The sequence below is a fragment of the Cyprinus carpio genome, chromosome A4 (assembly GCF_018340385.1).
Source record: "Cyprinus carpio isolate SPL01 chromosome A4, ASM1834038v1, whole genome shotgun sequence".
Taxonomy (NCBI): Eukaryota; Metazoa; Chordata; class Actinopteri; order Cypriniformes; family Cyprinidae; genus Cyprinus; species Cyprinus carpio.
In genome coordinates this window covers 24,395,689-24,414,122 of record NC_056575.1, presented here as the reverse complement: position 1 = coordinate 24,414,122, position 18,434 = coordinate 24,395,689, and the positions used below count along the sequence as shown (strand labels likewise).

Sequence of the window (18,434 nt, the reverse complement as noted above, 5' to 3'; positions counted from 1 at the left end):
CACAGGCAGTTATTCTATTATTCTGGGGCGCTCAACCTCTATACTATAAATGCTGTCGGATTCAAATTCACTTCATTTAATTTAATTTCATACATAAAATAAATAATTAAATCAATAAAATAAAAAATATAAAAAAAAAAATAATAAAATAGATGCATACATAAAAAATTGTGTTTTTTAATATTAAAGAAACATGATTTCTGTGGGGATTTCTTCTTGTATGTGTCTCTTGCTTTTGGCATTGTTCACAGTGCTCATGTCTATGAAGCTTAAAACTGACAAAACATGCACACACATACATCGTTAACTTAATATATTAACTTGTGGCGTCTCGATCAATTAAACATGACTTTTCGACATCTGTTCTTCACACAGTCACATGGATTTAGAATAATAGAATATACTGCATTTGTATATTAATAAAAGTGCATTGCACTTATAGTGCCTTTTTGGGTAATTTTTAATTGTACTATTTTATACACACACATTCTGGGGTTGAAGCATTATATATTAAGCATCTCTAATTTGTCTAGTCATTTGGGTAAATGATTAAATAAACTACTACGCTATGTCGATGGCTTATGCTAATGCTGTAAACCTTTAACCAATAATTAACTTATTAATTATCAGTGTCAGTGTTTTTACAAATTTTAACCAATTAAGCAGTAGGCTAACTTATTAATAATTACGGATGTTTTTACTTCAGAACTTATCATTAGTGTTAATTATGCTGTCATTTTATTAGTGTGATAGACAACGTTAGTAGGGCCACATTTACACTGCAACTCTTGATGCACAAATCAGATTTTTTGACTATATCCCTTTTTTTTTTTTTTTTTTTTGCACAAATCAGACCTTTTTTGACTATATCCCTTTTTTTTTTTTTTTTTTTTTGACAACCTGCCTATACCTTTTTAAAAGTGACCTGTATCCGATATCTGCATTTACACTACACAGGCTTAACTTGAACTACGCTTAACGCGACTCATTGAATTAGAGAGTGATATTAGAAGACCAAACTCTGCACACACTGTATTAATAAAGCATACTATGTATAGAAAAGCAGAATAATCCCGAATATGAATGCAATGATTTTTACTTATATTGACAGAACTCAGAGAAACTTTTTTAATACTATAGTTTCATCCTTGCATCAAAATAATGAACTAGTACTGATTCTTCATGTTTATATAAACAGATCCAGGTCTAGCGGTAGAACTTGTGATAAGCATGTTAGCGGTTCTGGGTTCTATTCTGCCCTTGTATAGTTTTTTCCTCATTTCCTCATCAGTGATTGTGTATCAAGAGCAGGGACATGTTTGTGTGCACTGATAACAGGGGCGGCAACGAGCACTCAGCGTGATTTCAAAAGCAACACATTTCAGTGCCAGATCTCCTCTTATCTAACACAAATGAACAAAATGATTACTCTGCTAGTCAACTAGAGATGCTTTATTTGTAATAGATATATCTGTACTTTAGCTGTCAAAAACATTTGATATGCAACTCGCATTAACAGGCGAATATCTGATCTGTCCGTTTACACAGATTAATATTGATATAATATTAGAATAAATATTAATGAATATTTATTTACACATATGAATGAGGCCTGAAACCGATCTGAGAATATTGAAATCCATGTGATTTTTTTTCCTGCTTACACGTTCGTGGGCCATATCCGATCTGTGCCACATGGGCGGGAAAAATTGGAATTGGGCCACTTGAACCTCACCGTGTAAATGCAGCCTAAAGGGGCAGTCACACTGCACTTTTCATTCCATTGACTTCCATTCATACGCATGCGAATGCGTCAGACCGGAAACGCAAGCTCATGCAAAAATTTTTGCATTTCACTGCGTTCCAAAGTTCAAGTTTGGTGAACTCTGACCTGCGAATTCGCATCACATGAAGACGTGGGACCATTAGAATATCGATACGTCACTGCGTGACCTTTCTGTACAGAAATTCAAAAATTAAGGAAGCGCTAATTTTAGCCATAGCGCAGCATCCTATTTTATGTAATACATCTTTAAAAGATTATTAAAAAAAGCTGCATGGTTCGCAGTGTCAATGGAAACAGGAACAGATGGTACATTTGAATAAGGACACATTTTATAATTTTTTTTAAGCTTAGTGTATTTATATATAGAGAGAAACAGACAGAGAGTAAAACATAATAAAACGCTTTCGACGCCGTCGCAAAAGGCACAGTACAAGCACATTAATCCATGTTGTGATAACTGAGGGGAGGCCGTTAACCTGCTCCCGTCCATATTCGCAGTGGTGTCCGAAAAAAATTCGCACGTTCAAAGTTATAGTGTGACCGCCCCTTAAGGGTGCTTTCACACCTGGCCTGTTGTTTCGGAACCTGGCGCATTTTCCCCCTTAGCTCGGTTCGTTTGGGCATATGTGACCACGGCAATCGTGCTCGAATCCGCGCCAAAACAGTCGGTCCGAGATCTCCTGAACGAGGTGGTCTCAGCTCGACTGAAAATGAACTCTGGAGCGGTTCGGTTGTAGTTAGAAAGCAATCCTATCCAACGGAGCAACGAACCAGGCTATATCATAATAGGTAATTACGTAAATTCCATGAAAAACAGTAAACAATGTAAGTTCAAAATCAAATCTCACCATTTCAAAATAAAATCCCATCCAATTTAACAACGTATTACTTACAAATAAACAACCTAAACAAAAAAAAAAATTAAAAAAAACAAAAAGAATCCTGGACTCCTGCTCAAAATGATAAATTAATATAACGACAGCCATAAAAAAATAAATAAATAAATAAATAAATTAAAAAAAAACCTTCAATAAGCCCTCAAAGCTGTTGTAGTTTCATCAAAGCTGGTTCCAACCTGATGGATGACTGCCATGAGCGGAATTCCAGAAAATAATCCATGGAACTTTGACCAATGAGAGGAGCACATGACTTGTGTTAACAAATTTGGTCTGTTTAGAAACTTTGCCGTGTGAAAGCGAACTGCACCAAGAATAAAAAGCAACATTGTAATAATTTTAATCCCTGTTTCGGAACAAAGCAATCAATTTACAGGTGTGAAAGCACCCTAAGTAAACCCGTTTAAACTATGTCCCAAAGTTTGGTTATGATTTTGGCAAATTATTTTTTTTTAGTGACCTCCTGAGATTGTTGAATAACGTTTACTTTATGCGATACTTCATTTTTGAAGAGTTTTTTGTTATATTTTATTTATACTAAAATGCTAAAACCACAACATATTTCTTATGTAATTACAGCATCAGTATTAAGCAGCTTGTGTTCACTTTAATGTAATTGTTTGATATGTAATTATGGCTCTGTGATTAGTATTAGTTCATCATAGAGAGAAATTTAGAATATTGCTCACATCAAGGTCTCGGTTTAAGCAGTCTACAGCTGAACAAGGTCACTACTCCAGACAGTTGTCCAGATAACCTTGGTGAGCAATCAAATCTTCCCAGGCAGCACTCGAGACACAATAAACTGTTGTAAACCAAGTCCCATAAGTGAATGAAGCACCAGTTTTCTGTCTCTGAGTGTTTCCTCTTCATTTCAATGTGTTTAAAGTTAGTAATTGGTCTCCCACATTGAATTACATTTTTTAAGTAAATTTGGTTCCCTCTCATTATTTTCAGACTTAACCTGAAGTTATAAGTTATTAAATCGATTCCACTAAGTCCCTGTAGTAATATTGGTCACTAATAGGTCTCCTGTCCTATCTGACCGCAGCAGCAGTTCTCTAATCACAATTTCAAGAACTTTAGTTTCAAGAACTTTAAAAAAAATAGTTATTGATGGGGGGAAATATGACTTAATTTTATATATTGATTGTTTTAAGTGTTTTATTTAAATTGATTACTTTTAATATATTAATAATAATGTTAAATGGATAGTTCACCTAAAAAGGAAGATTCTGTCATCCTCTTCTGTTGAACACAAAAGAAGATATTTTGAAGACTGTTGGTAACCAGACAGTTGTTGGAAGCCATTGACTTTGATAGTATGGAGAGAGAGAGAGAAAAAAAATATATATGTATTTTGTTTTCAACAGAAGAAAGGAATTCTTATAGGTTTTGGAACAGATTTGGTGAATAAATGATGATGAAATTTCCTTTTAGGGTGAACTATCCCTCTGACATTAATTATATTAATAATGCTATAATAATTTAAATAATGTGAAATTTTCATAACCCACTTTGCCCCACTGCACGTTTACATAAAGATGAACTCTGCTTTTACATTGTCAATGGTTTCTGGTAATTCATGTCGCCTCAAATGACCAACTCCCAATTCTAAAGATATTTGTGTTTGCTGCAAATTGCCATCTACATTGGCAATTTTTTAAGGGTATTTTTTATTTTTTTTTTGACTTCCAAAAATGTTTGTCTTCTCTTATTTTTGGAAAAATATTTACTGTAGAGAGTTTTTTTTTTTTTTTTGTGCCAGTAAATGTCTAGACTCTAGATATTTCTGTATTGAACAGTTTATTTGGGAATGGTGGAGAAATAATTCTCAACTAGTTGTTTTTCAGTACCTGACTGCTTCCCAACAAGGTGCTAATACTTATACAGAAGTAAGCAAAAATATTCTTAATATCAAACATTGCAATCCTTGTGGCGCAGATGATACAGAAGAGCATATGCAGCATACAGTGATATGGAGAGACACAGAGAAGACTGTTGACAAAGGAATTGTTGAATAAAGTCATTATTTTTGTTTTATTCGCTTACAAAAAGTGTTCCCGTCGCTTCATATAACCCAGATTGCACGTCTGATTGCAGATGGAGTATTCTGACAACGACTTTCATACCTTTTATGGACCTTAACACTGTTATTTACTTGGCAGTCTATGGGACAGTCACAGGCCTCCCGGTTTTCATCCAAAATATCTTAAATTGTGGTCCGAAGACAGACAAAGCTTTTATGGGTTTGGAACGACATGAATGACAATCACAACTATTAATGACAAAATTTTCATTTTGGGGTGGAGTATCCCTTTAACATTGCTTTATTAAAACAGCCATCCAACATATTTTTAGCTCTCAACTCACCAGTTGAGAACCACTTTGTTAGACTATCTTACACCGAACTTTAGTTATTTCTTAGATATCTGAAATCATGAAATCTGCACCGAAGCAAAGTTTGCTCTTTTTTACAAACTTTATTTCTGTCCAGAAATGTGTCACCTGGCTTTGGGCGTACCTCCCTTATGATGCAATTCTTATGAAAGAGAAAGAAAATTTATAATGCAATCAATGAAATACAATGGTACAGTTATTATAAAACCCCAGAGGAGGTGTCTACTGTATGCTCCCCAGACACCTGAACTACATATCATCATTCTCAGCAGCCTGCGTTAATACAGTGAAGTATCTCTTTACAAGGGCTGCATTACTTTATGGCTTGGCCACGTGCTGCAGTGTCCTTTATATGACTAACTGCTGCCATTCAAGAATCTACTTTACAAGTTTTAGTGCCAAACTAAACTTTTACAGCTCAGAATAAAAACATCTCATGCTTATGAGCCTACCATTCTCTTAGGACCAGGTGATACAGTAAAAAAAAAAAAATATATATATATAAAAAAAAAAAATATATATAATATCCACAATATATATATACACACACACACACACACACACACACACACACACACACACACACACACACACACACACTGTAGTTGTTATATTCATATGAGGTTCAGCATCTAAATGTTTATGTATTAATAATGCATTTGCTCTGATCCAAAGCAAAACAAAGGCAAATGAAAACCTAAATAACCACTAAATATATACATGAAAGAATGGTATTTATTAATTTATGTGCACCAGTGTAATTAATACATTGTAGCTATTAATAGTAATTGTCTGCCCAATTGTTAATGTTATGAGACAATGATTTTTATCACGACAAACTTTCATGGACTTATTTATGGACCCAGAAAAAAAAAAAAGATTAAATAAATAAATGAAAAAAAAAAAAAAAAAAAAAAAAAAGTTTTTATAAAAACATTAATAATTTATATCACACAAAAATTTAAATATTTTGTAGGATTGTTCTCACTCATGTATTTTTCTCTAAGTTGAATTTTATAAAATATTTATTTTTATTATATCGTATTTATGACATTTTGTTGTTTAATTTGCATTTAATTTGTGTCTGCCATGTAAAAGGCGGTGAAGCTGATATGGCAATACTGTACATTTAAATAAAATAAAATGTTTTTAGTACATGAAAAATACCACTGTGGGGGCTTCCCTAAATATTTTTAATGATGATTCAAACTAAATGGTTTTATTTAATCAAACTGTTTGAAATAATGTAATCATGTAGATTAGAGATGCACTTATTAAAATTCTGCACACCAATAAAGTGTGCATCTCTATTAGAAATGAATCAGACTTCACAAATCGATCATTGTTCTTGTGCTGTAAAGGTAAATTACATAGTTGAAAATAGTGCTAGCAACTATTTACATGTAAAGACAATATTGACCTGTTACTCCTTAAATTGTCTTTACTTGGTCTTAAAAAGGCATTAAAAAGTCTTAAATTTACCTTCATCAGACCTACAGAAACCCAGCCTAGGGTATAAACACAATGTATAATTTAAAAGTTATATAAATTGCTTTGGGTAAAAGTGTCTGCCAACTGAATAAATGTTTTTAAATATCACTCAAATATTAAGTTCTGAACCCCAAATGTTTCCTTTTTCACTCCCGATGATGAGCATTGCACTGCGTTTGACTGACAGCCCTCATGTCCCCTGGCAAACACAGCGTGTCGTTCATTTCTCTCTCTCTCTCTGTCACTCTTGCTATTTCCTCCTCTGTCTCTTAAATAAACTCTCAAATGAACCATTGAAATCCTGTATGAAGTGGCAGTATATGTTTTCTTTTTAGTAGCTGCAGTGTTTCTTTGAGGGATTATAGAGCACATACTGCTTGTGTTCCTGTGATTAATTCAGTCTGCGGCTGTGTTTTAAGCACACAATAGAGCACTAGACGACTGATGCACAAAGCCAACACAAAGGTGTAAAAGCTTGGAAAGGCATTATAATGTGTTCTGGCTGTGGTATAATGTATTATTCATTTTCCATATATTGGAGAACTGAAAAAAACAAAAAAAAACAAAAAATATCTTAAACTGTATCCCGAAGACGAACGGAGCTTTTACGGGTTTGGAACGGCATGGGGGTAAATGATTAATGACAACATTTTAATTTTGGGGTGGAGTATCCCTTTAAACTGCAATAACAAGAAGAAACTTATCTGTCAAAAAATCCAGTTGACTCAAAATAATCATTTAGTGTTTTGAGAATATATCTCTATTGCTTCCTTGGCTTCCTTTTTTGAGGAGTTAACAAAGAAAAATCTGTTGTGGAAACAGTATTGGGACAGAAATAAACAGCCCTCACAAATTAGATAAAGAAAATGAAATGCCTTAGAGTGGTTTGGCAAGAATAGTACCGCCCACAAACACACAGGGATACACACACCTGTGTACAAATGTTGGATACATGTACAGTAGTTCTAAAGAAAACATGTCAAGATCATATTTCACCCCAAAATAAAATTGTATTTCTTTTATTTTTCGTTTTTACTGTATTTATTACTGTTACAGCAAAGACACAGAAAAACTGTGTATTATGTAATGTAATGTAATTATTTTTTTAGAATCTTCGTAACATGAATTTGGAAAATTACAACAAATACCATGATATACACTCCTTTTAAGAATCTACTATCCTTCAGACATACAGGACAAACGCTCCGTAAAATGAAGTTGCTGTTCTTCAGACATATTTTATACAGGTTTTGTGAGACTCTATTAGCTGGCAGCTTTTCAGGAGCAACTGTCCGGACAGTCGCAGCCTCATTTGAGGTCACCATCTCCAGAGGAAAAAAGACAGCAACAATGAGCTGATGAAATAGTGAACGTCTAATTCCCCCCCCCCCCCCCAAACCCCCAATTGTGAGATTAATGCTACGAATAGGAAATATAACAGATAGTTTAATTAAGTGCCAGGGAACAAGATTTATTAACTAATTTCTGTGGCTGACAGCGCAAATGAGGGTTCAAAGGTATGAGCCGAGGAGACACCCTTGAGTGGCTTTGTGTTTAATGAATTCAGTGCTTCCCTTATAAAGTTCCTGCGTAAAGAAGCACGCACATTAAAGCTAGCCTTCAATGTGTCAGGACAGCCTACTGTCCTCATATACTCCACCAGCATTCCTGCCTGGAGACAACACACACTCATGTCCTCTGTACTTACACTTTAGCCACACAGGTATTGCACGAGGGCCATGAAGATCTGGAGAAAAGCATTTGTTAGACTGGAAATGGTTCTTTTATAATGATCTGTAGCTTAATGAAGACATTATGAAGATATAGATTAGTGCATGGCTGACCCCCAAAATGAGATTCAGGGATAAGTCACCCCAAAATTATTATTCTGTCATCATTTACATTCATGTTTTTCCAAGCCTGTATGACTTCTTTTATTCTGTGGAATACAAAAAGAGAAGTTTTGAAGAATGTTTAGGCTGCTCTTTTCCCTGTAGTGAATGGAATGTAGGACTGTTACGTTTAGATGTAAACAAAATCAATTCTTCTGATTTTAAATAGATTTTTTTAAACAGGTTTTGAATTTTATTTATTTGTTTATTTATTTATAATCTTGATCAAAGTTTGTTGCTCCATAGTCATAATTTAGTTTTCCGTGACTTTCCAAAAGCAGAATTTGCTTTTTTTTTTTTTTTTTTTTTTTGTGAAATAATCTGTAATTATTATATTTGGATGGACACACATTCTGTTGACAGAATTTATAGACTATTTTCCCCCATTGTTTTTTGGGAAACTATTTGCAGAAACACCATTATTATTATATTAATTGTTAATATGAATGTTCACACTTTATTTTAATTTGTCCTTCTTAAAGTGTAATTCCACAAATCATAATTATGTATGAATCGTATTAATAATCATGCAATAGGTATGGGCTTAGTTGCTTGCAATTGTGCATAATTTACTGTTATTACTTTAGTATATGCAGTATGTAACATAACAAGGACACATTTAAAAAAAAAAATAAAAAAAAGATACATAAATGCCACCTCATGTTAATTTACTAGATACTTAATACATGTTGAGATATGTTATAACCACAATATATCGTAATCATGTTTTCTGAAAGATTCCCTTTTGCCGATTAGATAAAATAAAAGTCTGGGTGGTCCCTGTGATGTAAAAAAATAAAAAAATAAAATTTGTCAAAGTTATCATTTTAGAGCTGAGTGTTAATCTGATTGATGGTGTTAACCTTTGAGGCGTCTCTGCGAATATATTGCTATCAATAATAATGGATGATGTGTGAGCATAAGGGGACCGTGTTTATGTTTTCACAGTCAATCGTATTTGCATAGCAGTCATAACAACACATTATTTATTCGCTTCAGTCTTCATTTTGCCCTGACAAAGAAACTGCACAAGAAACATCAAGCTTTGATATCAGAAAGGATTGTTTTTTTAGGAAAATAAAAACTCTTTCCTCTGAAGGCTCTTGTATTAATGGCACATTTCATCTATTGTATGAATTTTTAAACCAACCTCTGATTTAAAATTTAGATTTATCTGATGTCAAATAAAATGTATGCACATTACATGGTAGCCTGTTGTCAAGGCCCTGAGAAATGACTAATCCACATTCAACACATTATGATTGCTGCCATCAACCCTTGAAATATGCGATTCAGATATGAAATGAGAAATATTTGGTATTAAAGTGCTTGTTCTCTTTTAAGGCTCTGCAGGGTCTCTTTGTCCATTTTAAGTCCAATTTGCCTAATTGAGATTTATTCACGTTAGCACTCGTGTTCACAAATACACACTCATGCAGTGCTTATTGAAAGCATGGTGTGCCCATAGATTTCAAATGTGATAGGCTGAATCCTGTTTTGCCAGCTAACCACATTACTGAATATGCCAGAATAGTGCATCTCAAATCATTATATGTTGAAAACAGTTTGTCAGAGATGCCTTGATGTCACCATATTTGTAGTGTATTTGCTATTCTGAACGTATCAACAGATATTTGAATTTAATATTACAGTTATACTTTTTTGCAGTATGTATACTGTATGTAGAATGCACAAATTTTTGTATGCACCCTATTACTGATGACAAATCAGCCATATTTCTTGTTTAGAAAAGGAAGGTAAAAACATGCTTGTACAAAATTGAACTGAATACAGAATAGCTGTGTTTAAGCTGTGTTTTTTTTTTTCCCAATATGATAACTGGTTGGCATTTGCTGAAAAAAAGCATGTGCACAGCTGGGCCTCATACAGGAAAAATGAGCAGAACAACTTTCAGCAGAAGTCATTTGTATAAGTATTCTTGCATAAATTGCCATTCAATTCAGTGGGACAGTTTGTGTAAAAATGTTTTAAAGAGCACCATGACCAGGACTAGTTGTTATCAAGACCTGTTTGCATTTTTCAAGTCAGCATGAAGTCAAAAATCACACCCTTTTTTAAAATACTTCCATGTTCAAAACACAAACAATTTCAAATTTCAAATAATTCAAAAGTTCATGTTATTCATTGTAAGAATAATTTTGAAATGACTGGAAAGAGTCCTGCAAAATCTTGATCGGATGGATTATTAATAATTTAGTCAATTCATGATGAAAAAACTCATACTACTACTTTGAAAAGTGACTTTCTGTCTAATAAAAATCTTTTGTTTCCTCAGAGGAGCTTCGGAAGTTGAGCTGGTCTGGAATTCCACGGCAGGTGCGCCCAATCACATGGAAGCTGCTCTCAGTAAGTGGAACGATCTCAGCGCACAGTCTGCTTCAAATGGTCAAGCTCATTAGAGAACTACAGCGTACATCCATTACAAGATGAATCAAAGAATACATAATGCATTCTACATAAATACACATTTATAAGTAATTAGGCTTCCTACTAATGACTTCTAGGATGACTTCTGCCTGGAAGCTCAGAGGTCCAGTCGAATGAAAACATATGATGCATTAAACCATTTTAGTGGTTGAGCAAAACCTTAATCAGTGAATGAGCAAACCCTGTATCTGTTAGACAGACCATTGAAAAACCTTAAATCATAAGCAGTTGCTTATTTGAATCGCACAATATGCTCTTTGGAGCATTCCCAAATCATGCTGTTTTGTCCATGCCAGCTGAAGTGCCTGCTGTCATTAAAGCTCTTTCTTTCTTTAACTTTGTGCTCTATAAACAGGGTTCAGAATAGAAAATGTTTTTGTAGAAAAAAAGAAATAATGGTAATTTAAAACACTAAGTGCAGACAGTATGACCCATTGTTTTACGTAATTGTGTTCTGACACATTTCTGGATCCAGTCACACATGATATGGGGCTTGCATAGCTAGAAGTGTTTCTATTCACATACTTGTGTAGAATATTTTGAGCCTAAAATGGTTGTTAACGTAGTGTCAGTTTTCTGGCCTAAGAAAGGCCAAGAAGAGCTGTGTATATAACCCTCACTCCAGTCCCCTGCCTACTATGCCGACTGATGCTGGTTCGAATCCCTCATGGAGTAGTTAAATTGGTGCCATGACCCGGATGGGAGTTTGGTTTAAGGGGTTGAGCTGGAGGCCAGTTGGTAAGAACTGTGCATGTACAACTCCCTCCCCTTGTCTCAAGAGGTGCATAATCTGCAGATTAAGAAAGGAGAAAGCATTTTACGATTTAAAAAAATAAAATAAAAATACACTTCAACTTTAATAATGGATAAAAGATATCAGGTATGTAACTGGCATGACGTTTCGGACAGGACAGGCATAATGGGTGGGGGGTGGGGTTTGCGTACGCTCTGACACACAGACAGGCGGCAGTGTGCCCTCTTGCCACACTGATAGATGAAGTGTCAGTCTGAAACACAGTGGAATGGAGGAAGATATTTGATATTCTGACCCCCTTCTAGGCTGGTGTGTGTGGCCACACACAGAAACATCCAGTTCACTCATGTGACCTTCATTTGCCTAAGGCTACCTCATCTGTCATCTTGACTCGAACCCTGGACTGCAGCCCCACTCAATCAAACCCAATCGATCCATGCTATTGAGCTCCTGCACAGGTGTGCGTGTTGTGAGTTCACCGGTGTGTGTGTATTTGTGTTTGAGTGAGTGTGAACAGCTGGAAAGCATTATTTTACAAGAGTAATGACTGGCGGAGGGTGGCATCACCATTTGAACAGGCGTTTTAACGTGTGATTAATTTTGTGCATCTTGCTGACGTCTCACAAACTGCCATCAAACTGCGTTCAACACTTTACTAAGAAGAAATCATTTCTCTTTGGAGGGACCCAAGCCATATGCTAAGACCACAACGTCATGGACACTTGAATTGGGCTCTTTGTTCTTTGGCAATCCTTGGAATTCCATGGCATATGGAACACCCCAACAATCACCTAACAACATTCTAACAACCACCTAGAGCAAAGAATACTATAGTAATTGTCTGGCCACCATCTAACAACACCCTAGCAGCCACCTAAAAACTACGTTGAGTTATATCCCAAATGATGCACCATGCGTTATGCATTTATTCTATGCACAGTGTAGTCAATTGTTTAGTGAATGAATTTTATAAGGCTATTTTGTCCACCAACATAGGAGTCTGATAGCTCCTCCCCCTCTGCTATGTAATTAAAATGCTACTTGAAATGTTTATAATTTGGTTTTGGGAGTCTCCAACAACAGATTTACATGCATGCAAGTTAACAAAAAAACTAAAAAAAAAAAAATTTTTGTATATTATGCATTAAATACTATCAAACTACTCAACTAAACACAAACCATTCCAAACAAAACACATCCTTCAAAACACATACTCTACATTTTGTTTCTCTGCTCTGATTGGTCCGGTGACCCAGTCTGTTGTGATTGGTCTACTGCATACAGAGCATTTTGGAAAAGGGAACGCCAGTCACCAGTACTGGAATATGGCTTATCAATAATTCATCTTATTATTATAATGGTAGTGCTCCACTCTTTTCTAAAAAGACAGAATCAGAAGGGAAAAAGATGTTTTACACTTATGTTAGCGAACCGGACCCACATCTTGGTAGTAAAGACCCAAACAATAATGGTACATGTGTTAGCCAAACAAAGACAAAGCGTACTGATAAAGCACTACAGTTTGTAAACCAACGTATTGTCCATCCTTTATCATGACTCCAAGTAATAAGAACGACAGACATTCTGTGTTAATCCACACATTTCTAGACAATAGCGGGCCCACAGCTGATTAGCAGAACTATAAAGTGAGTTAGCTGGAGACTTACAGCTGCACTGACTGTATACACAACTACATATTTTGTATGCTCGACAGAACATCAAAGCAGCGATTATTAATCAAACTTACAGGTTGTGATTCAGAACAAACTGGGCACTGACCCATCTTTCAAAGACATCCCGTTTACGAATCCCGCGGATATTGGAGATTGGAGACGTAGTCGTCAGTGAAATGATGAGAACACAGCAAAACTTTGATTATACTGCTGCAGTATCTTAGTAAAGATAAATTTTAACAACTGATTCTTCACAGGTTCATCCTTTGGAAATGAAAGTAAACCAAATTCACTTTCACAGCGCAGAACGCAGCATCTTCTTGACATTACGTTATCCACACGAACGAGCTACAGCATTTGTTGTCTCGGGATGTCCACACAGAACGTAGGCAGGCATTATGCAAATGTAAGAATTTATGACGTGTGCAATTCGCGGAATGCTTTTCAAATTTAAAACAACTAATTTCAGTGGTTCAGGGTTGACTCTTTCTTTTGAAACAGTTACTTTATTTATAATACACTTTTAGCCTTTCATATTTGCAGACTGTTTACGTTCACATACAGTACAGCTGCATTACACACTGCATGGAATTTAATTTTCAAAAATCCATCATAGGGGCCCTTTAAAGCTGCAACAGTTGAGTACACAAAATGTCCAGCAGTACTCATTGGTTAATTAAGTGCATCATCCTGGCATTTTCAGTGTGAACATACTAATCACACTTTTTATACTAAACAAACAAACAAAAACAACTGTTCAGAATAGTACATAGGTAAGGGAATTGGGACACACCACGCTTGGAACCACATGTCCTAGAAATCATCTAGCAACCTAAACTAAACTAACAACCCATTGCCAACATGATAGAAACTAATCAGACCACTGCAGTAACTTCCTAGCAACCACAAAGCAAACCTATAACAATTATCTTGCAACCAATTAGGCTGTAAAATTGATTAATTGCAATTAATCACACCAAAATAAAAGTTTCTTTATATAATATGTGTGTACTTTTTAAATGTATATGTATATATGAAGAGTTTGATTCCAAAACGTGATAAACGGCATTTTTTAAAATCAGTATTGTATCTGGTCAGTATTGAAAAGTAAATTCTTATTTTTACGCAAAATGTGATACCTGCTGAGTTATTAGGTCACGTTTTCTCCCCTTTTTCCAATCCGCGACAACACCAGTACTCCTTCTCTGCAGAATGCGATATATCCGTTCAACCAATCACAGCGCACCATTCCACGGACTCTAGACAGTAATGGCAGCACTTTGAATACACCCGGCATCCTAGTTTTCCTCATCTACTTTGTACTTTTTGATCAATAAACAGGGGGTGCATGATAAATCACATGTGATTGTCATGCGCATCTAGTCAGTATAGCTGATTCTGTGATTAATAGTACCGGTAAATCTCCATCACGTGCTTTCAGATGGAGCGGCATTTAATACACAGAGCCGTAGATCACAGACAAGCTACGCAATATCGAAAACTATAGAAATGTTTGGCTTGTAGGTACCATTGCCTAGACAAAAAGGCATGGTGCCTTGTCTTTGGGCTATTTCCATACAGCTGCCCAGATATGTAGGAATTATACCCACAATCCCCTGCTGCCTTGTTTATTTGTGGGCGTGACAACAACTGCTGAAAAATTGGCTTGTACTAGTTTAAAAGTGCAGTAATGAGTGTTCCAAAATAACATTTTGTAGGTGTAAGATAAAAAACTTACCCCAGTGTCTCATATTCTATGTGGTAACTTTTTTTTTTGGGGTGGCGGGGTGTAAGACATCTCTTTCTCACCCACCCGCACTCGATGAAACAGCACATGGTGGGCTTTAATAAATAAAAGGATAAAGCTGTGCAGATGATTAAATGGTGGTTTCAGTCACACTAATACAGGGTGTTTGAGTAATGGCGTCCCGTCGTGAGCAGGTGGGAGTGGGTTGATGCAGAGCCAGCTCCTGGACACAGACCTTACTCGTGTGTTCATCCAAACCCAGCTGCTGGAAAACATTTATTACTGGCCTGTTGTTCTTGGACCTCTGTACCTGCTGTGAACAATGCCCCATTTTCTCTCTCTCTCTCTCTCTCTCTCTCTCTCTCTCTGGTGACAAAATGAGTACAACAACATAATTTCATGTTTATTTCACCTCATGCAGTGTTCATACATGAGTGCCAGGTAATTGGTGTCATCTTTTGTGGATGTTATTAATAACAGCAGTTCTTTTTGTAGATTATCCGTGTTAAAAGGATCTTTGTTAAGCCTGGAAGTTACCAGTCTTGGTAGAGGTCTGCAGAGGCATTATATTGACGGCAGAACCCAGATATTAAACAAGACCTTGCCAAAGACCTGACCCAAACCAATTTTAAGATGGAGCACAGGGCTCAATATGGTTGCTTCATTAGATCACTTCTGTTGCCCTTTTTTATTTCCTTCCTGATATATACACTGTATATTGTATATATGCAGAGTACACTCTCTCTCTCTATATATATACACTGGATATTGTAAATAATACTAATAAAAATAAAATGAAATAAATACATAAATTGTAAACTAGCAAGTCTGGAAGGTGTTTTCTAAAGGTCTGCAGGGTCAAACATGACTATAGTTGAAGAAAAACTCTCATGTACCCCAACATGTTTAATAATAATAGCAGGTTTAATTAAAAACTCTATGGTGTGCCTTTCTTTTAATAATCTGAACATTATTTATAATGTGTTAGTCTGTTAGACTTAATTACATGTACAAATGCTAATGGAGCGTAAAGAAGAGCTCTGTTTGGCACACATACATCTTGTCACAAAACTCGTCTGAGTGTGAAAGTAAAAAAAAATAGCCACATGGGGGAGTGTCTTGTGTGATAAATGGATTTCTGTGCTTGTAGATTTTCGTGCAATCAATTACTTTATCAAGAGACTTTCTTTTCTGGGCCTGAACATCTGCTGCGTTCTCATTCTCTTGCTATGGCAAGTAATAAGAGGAAACGTAACTTTAAATGTGACTGATATCAGATTTCGGCCTCAAACTTTGGGAAGCCTTAAAACATTTCAGGATTCTGTTTTCAGCGGACTCTAAGTTAACCGCTATTGTTCTAGTGCAGGCAAACTCAGATCTATATCAGATTGATTTAGAGGTATCTCATCTGGCTTGGTGTAAACATTTGCTTTTGTATTTACCCGTCTCTTTACAGGGGTACCTGCCTGCCAATGCAGAGCGGAGAGCAAGCACATTGCAGAGGAAGCGGCAGGAATACTTTGGCTTTATTGAGCAGTACTATGACTCCCGTAATGATGAACACCATCAGGACACATACAGACAGGTAACCGACTACATTCCATGGCTCTTTACATTATTAGAAACTATAAAAACTGTACTGGTTGAAATTGCAAATCTTAAAAAAATGTATATTAACAAAATTGTTATTTATAAAGTGAAACCATAGAGCTCCACACCGCCAGTCCTAATTCTGCTGTTTAATCGAAGAATTTCTAAGTTTCAAAACCAGTAGTTCAGTTTTGCCAGGGGTTTAATGTTATATAGTCAGGGTTTTTGGTTGTGTTTACTTCTGATTGAGGTTTTGGAAGCAGCAGTATGTTAGCTTTGCCAAGCTGTTAGGAGCTCATAGTGTTTAGAAATGCCACCAACATACAGTATAGTGTTTGATGTTTTTATGCAGAAGAGGAAAAGATGACAAGGAATGTTTAAATCTCGAGTGTATTGGCAGGAGGTTGTGAAGATCGGGCTGTTGCTGTCACTCTGATCTGATAAATGTCTACCTGATTTAACCTCTTAAGACCTGAGGGAAAAAATAAGTTTAAGGAAAAAAATAGTTTTTCCATGTCTTTACATTGTTTAGAGCATTAAAAATAATGTAAAAAATAAATAAGTTATGCTATGTCCCCGGTAGAGGACATCGGGACTCAATTTCTTTAAAAAAAATAAAAAGACATGAATGAACATGCATAAGCAAAAACAATTGATTTTTTTAAATCACAAATACATTTTTAGTTTATAAGATTATTATTTTTTTTGGTCAATATACCATTTTTCTTTCTTCAAAATGGGTTTAAAGTGACCATAAACGGGTTTTCTCATTATATACAATGTATCTATAAACTAAATCTAATTTGCATATAAATGTGTTTTTGGGACAACAAATGTAATGAAAACAAGAAGTGTAATAATGGGAGTAATAATTGACAAGATTTTCATTATAATATTTCATAGAATATTGAAATATAATTTCTTTCCCTATTCATTTGTTATGTCTCCCAAAATGCATAATAAACATGCTTTTAGTCCTGTATGAATGTACGAAATGTACGAATGCTTTGTCCCATAGACATGTATGAAATCAACGTCCTGTTTTGTAACAAAGTCATATTTTGATTTGAAACCCCATAACATTTTCCTGAGATGTTGATTTATGACACAATTTAAAAATTAGACAGATTAAGATTCCAATTTGATCGAAAGTATTAGCATATTTCCATAAGAGTGTCACTAAACTAATTTCAGACATAAATATTTTACATAACAGGTTTTACTCTAAACATCGGTATATTGATGTCTAAATAGTGTATGTTCCAAATTTGAAGGAGGTTCCTGTGGGTCATGGGAATAAACATCCATCAAAACTCATTTGGTTTCTTTGAAAAGCCCTGATTTCTCTGTCAATTTTACTGTACTCAACATCCCAGACTCCTGAACTCAGAACCTTTCCATGATTGTTTGTTGCAAGATTATAACAGTTTTGATTCCGAATGCATTTTGTATATGACACTTGACACTAGCCCACTAAGGGGGAGGAGACACAAAAATATAATGTCATTTCCATTAACGCATATCCGATTTCAAAATGGTTTTCACAGGATGAATGCTTGGGCTTCTTCTAAGCTTTCAAATGATATATAATTTATGGGGTCTAAAAGATTTTATAGAGAAAAGGACTGGTGGGACGGTGACAGTTAAGGGGTTAAGATTCCAATTTGATCGACATTTAGCATTTCCACCTCTCACTACACTATTTCAGACTATATTTGGACCAAGAGTGGGATTGGTCACAAAGCCCTGAATGTGCT

At 35.4% G+C, this 18,434-nt stretch overlaps 1 protein-coding gene across 2 annotated transcripts in view; it reads left to right on the top strand.

Annotated features, from left to right (window-relative positions):
* tbc1d22a (TBC1 domain family, member 22a) overlaps nt 1-18,434 on the top strand; it is a 131,804-nt gene that overhangs the window by 14,761 nt on the left and 98,609 nt on the right. For both annotated transcript variants that reach the window (XM_042744686.1, XM_042744678.1), the window contains exons 5-6: nt 10,762-10,832; nt 16,544-16,672. In XM_042744686.1, the coding sequence (XP_042600620.1) occupies nt 10,762-10,832; nt 16,544-16,672 (200 nt within the window). The remainder of the gene's footprint in view (nt 1-10,761; nt 10,833-16,543; nt 16,673-18,434) is intronic.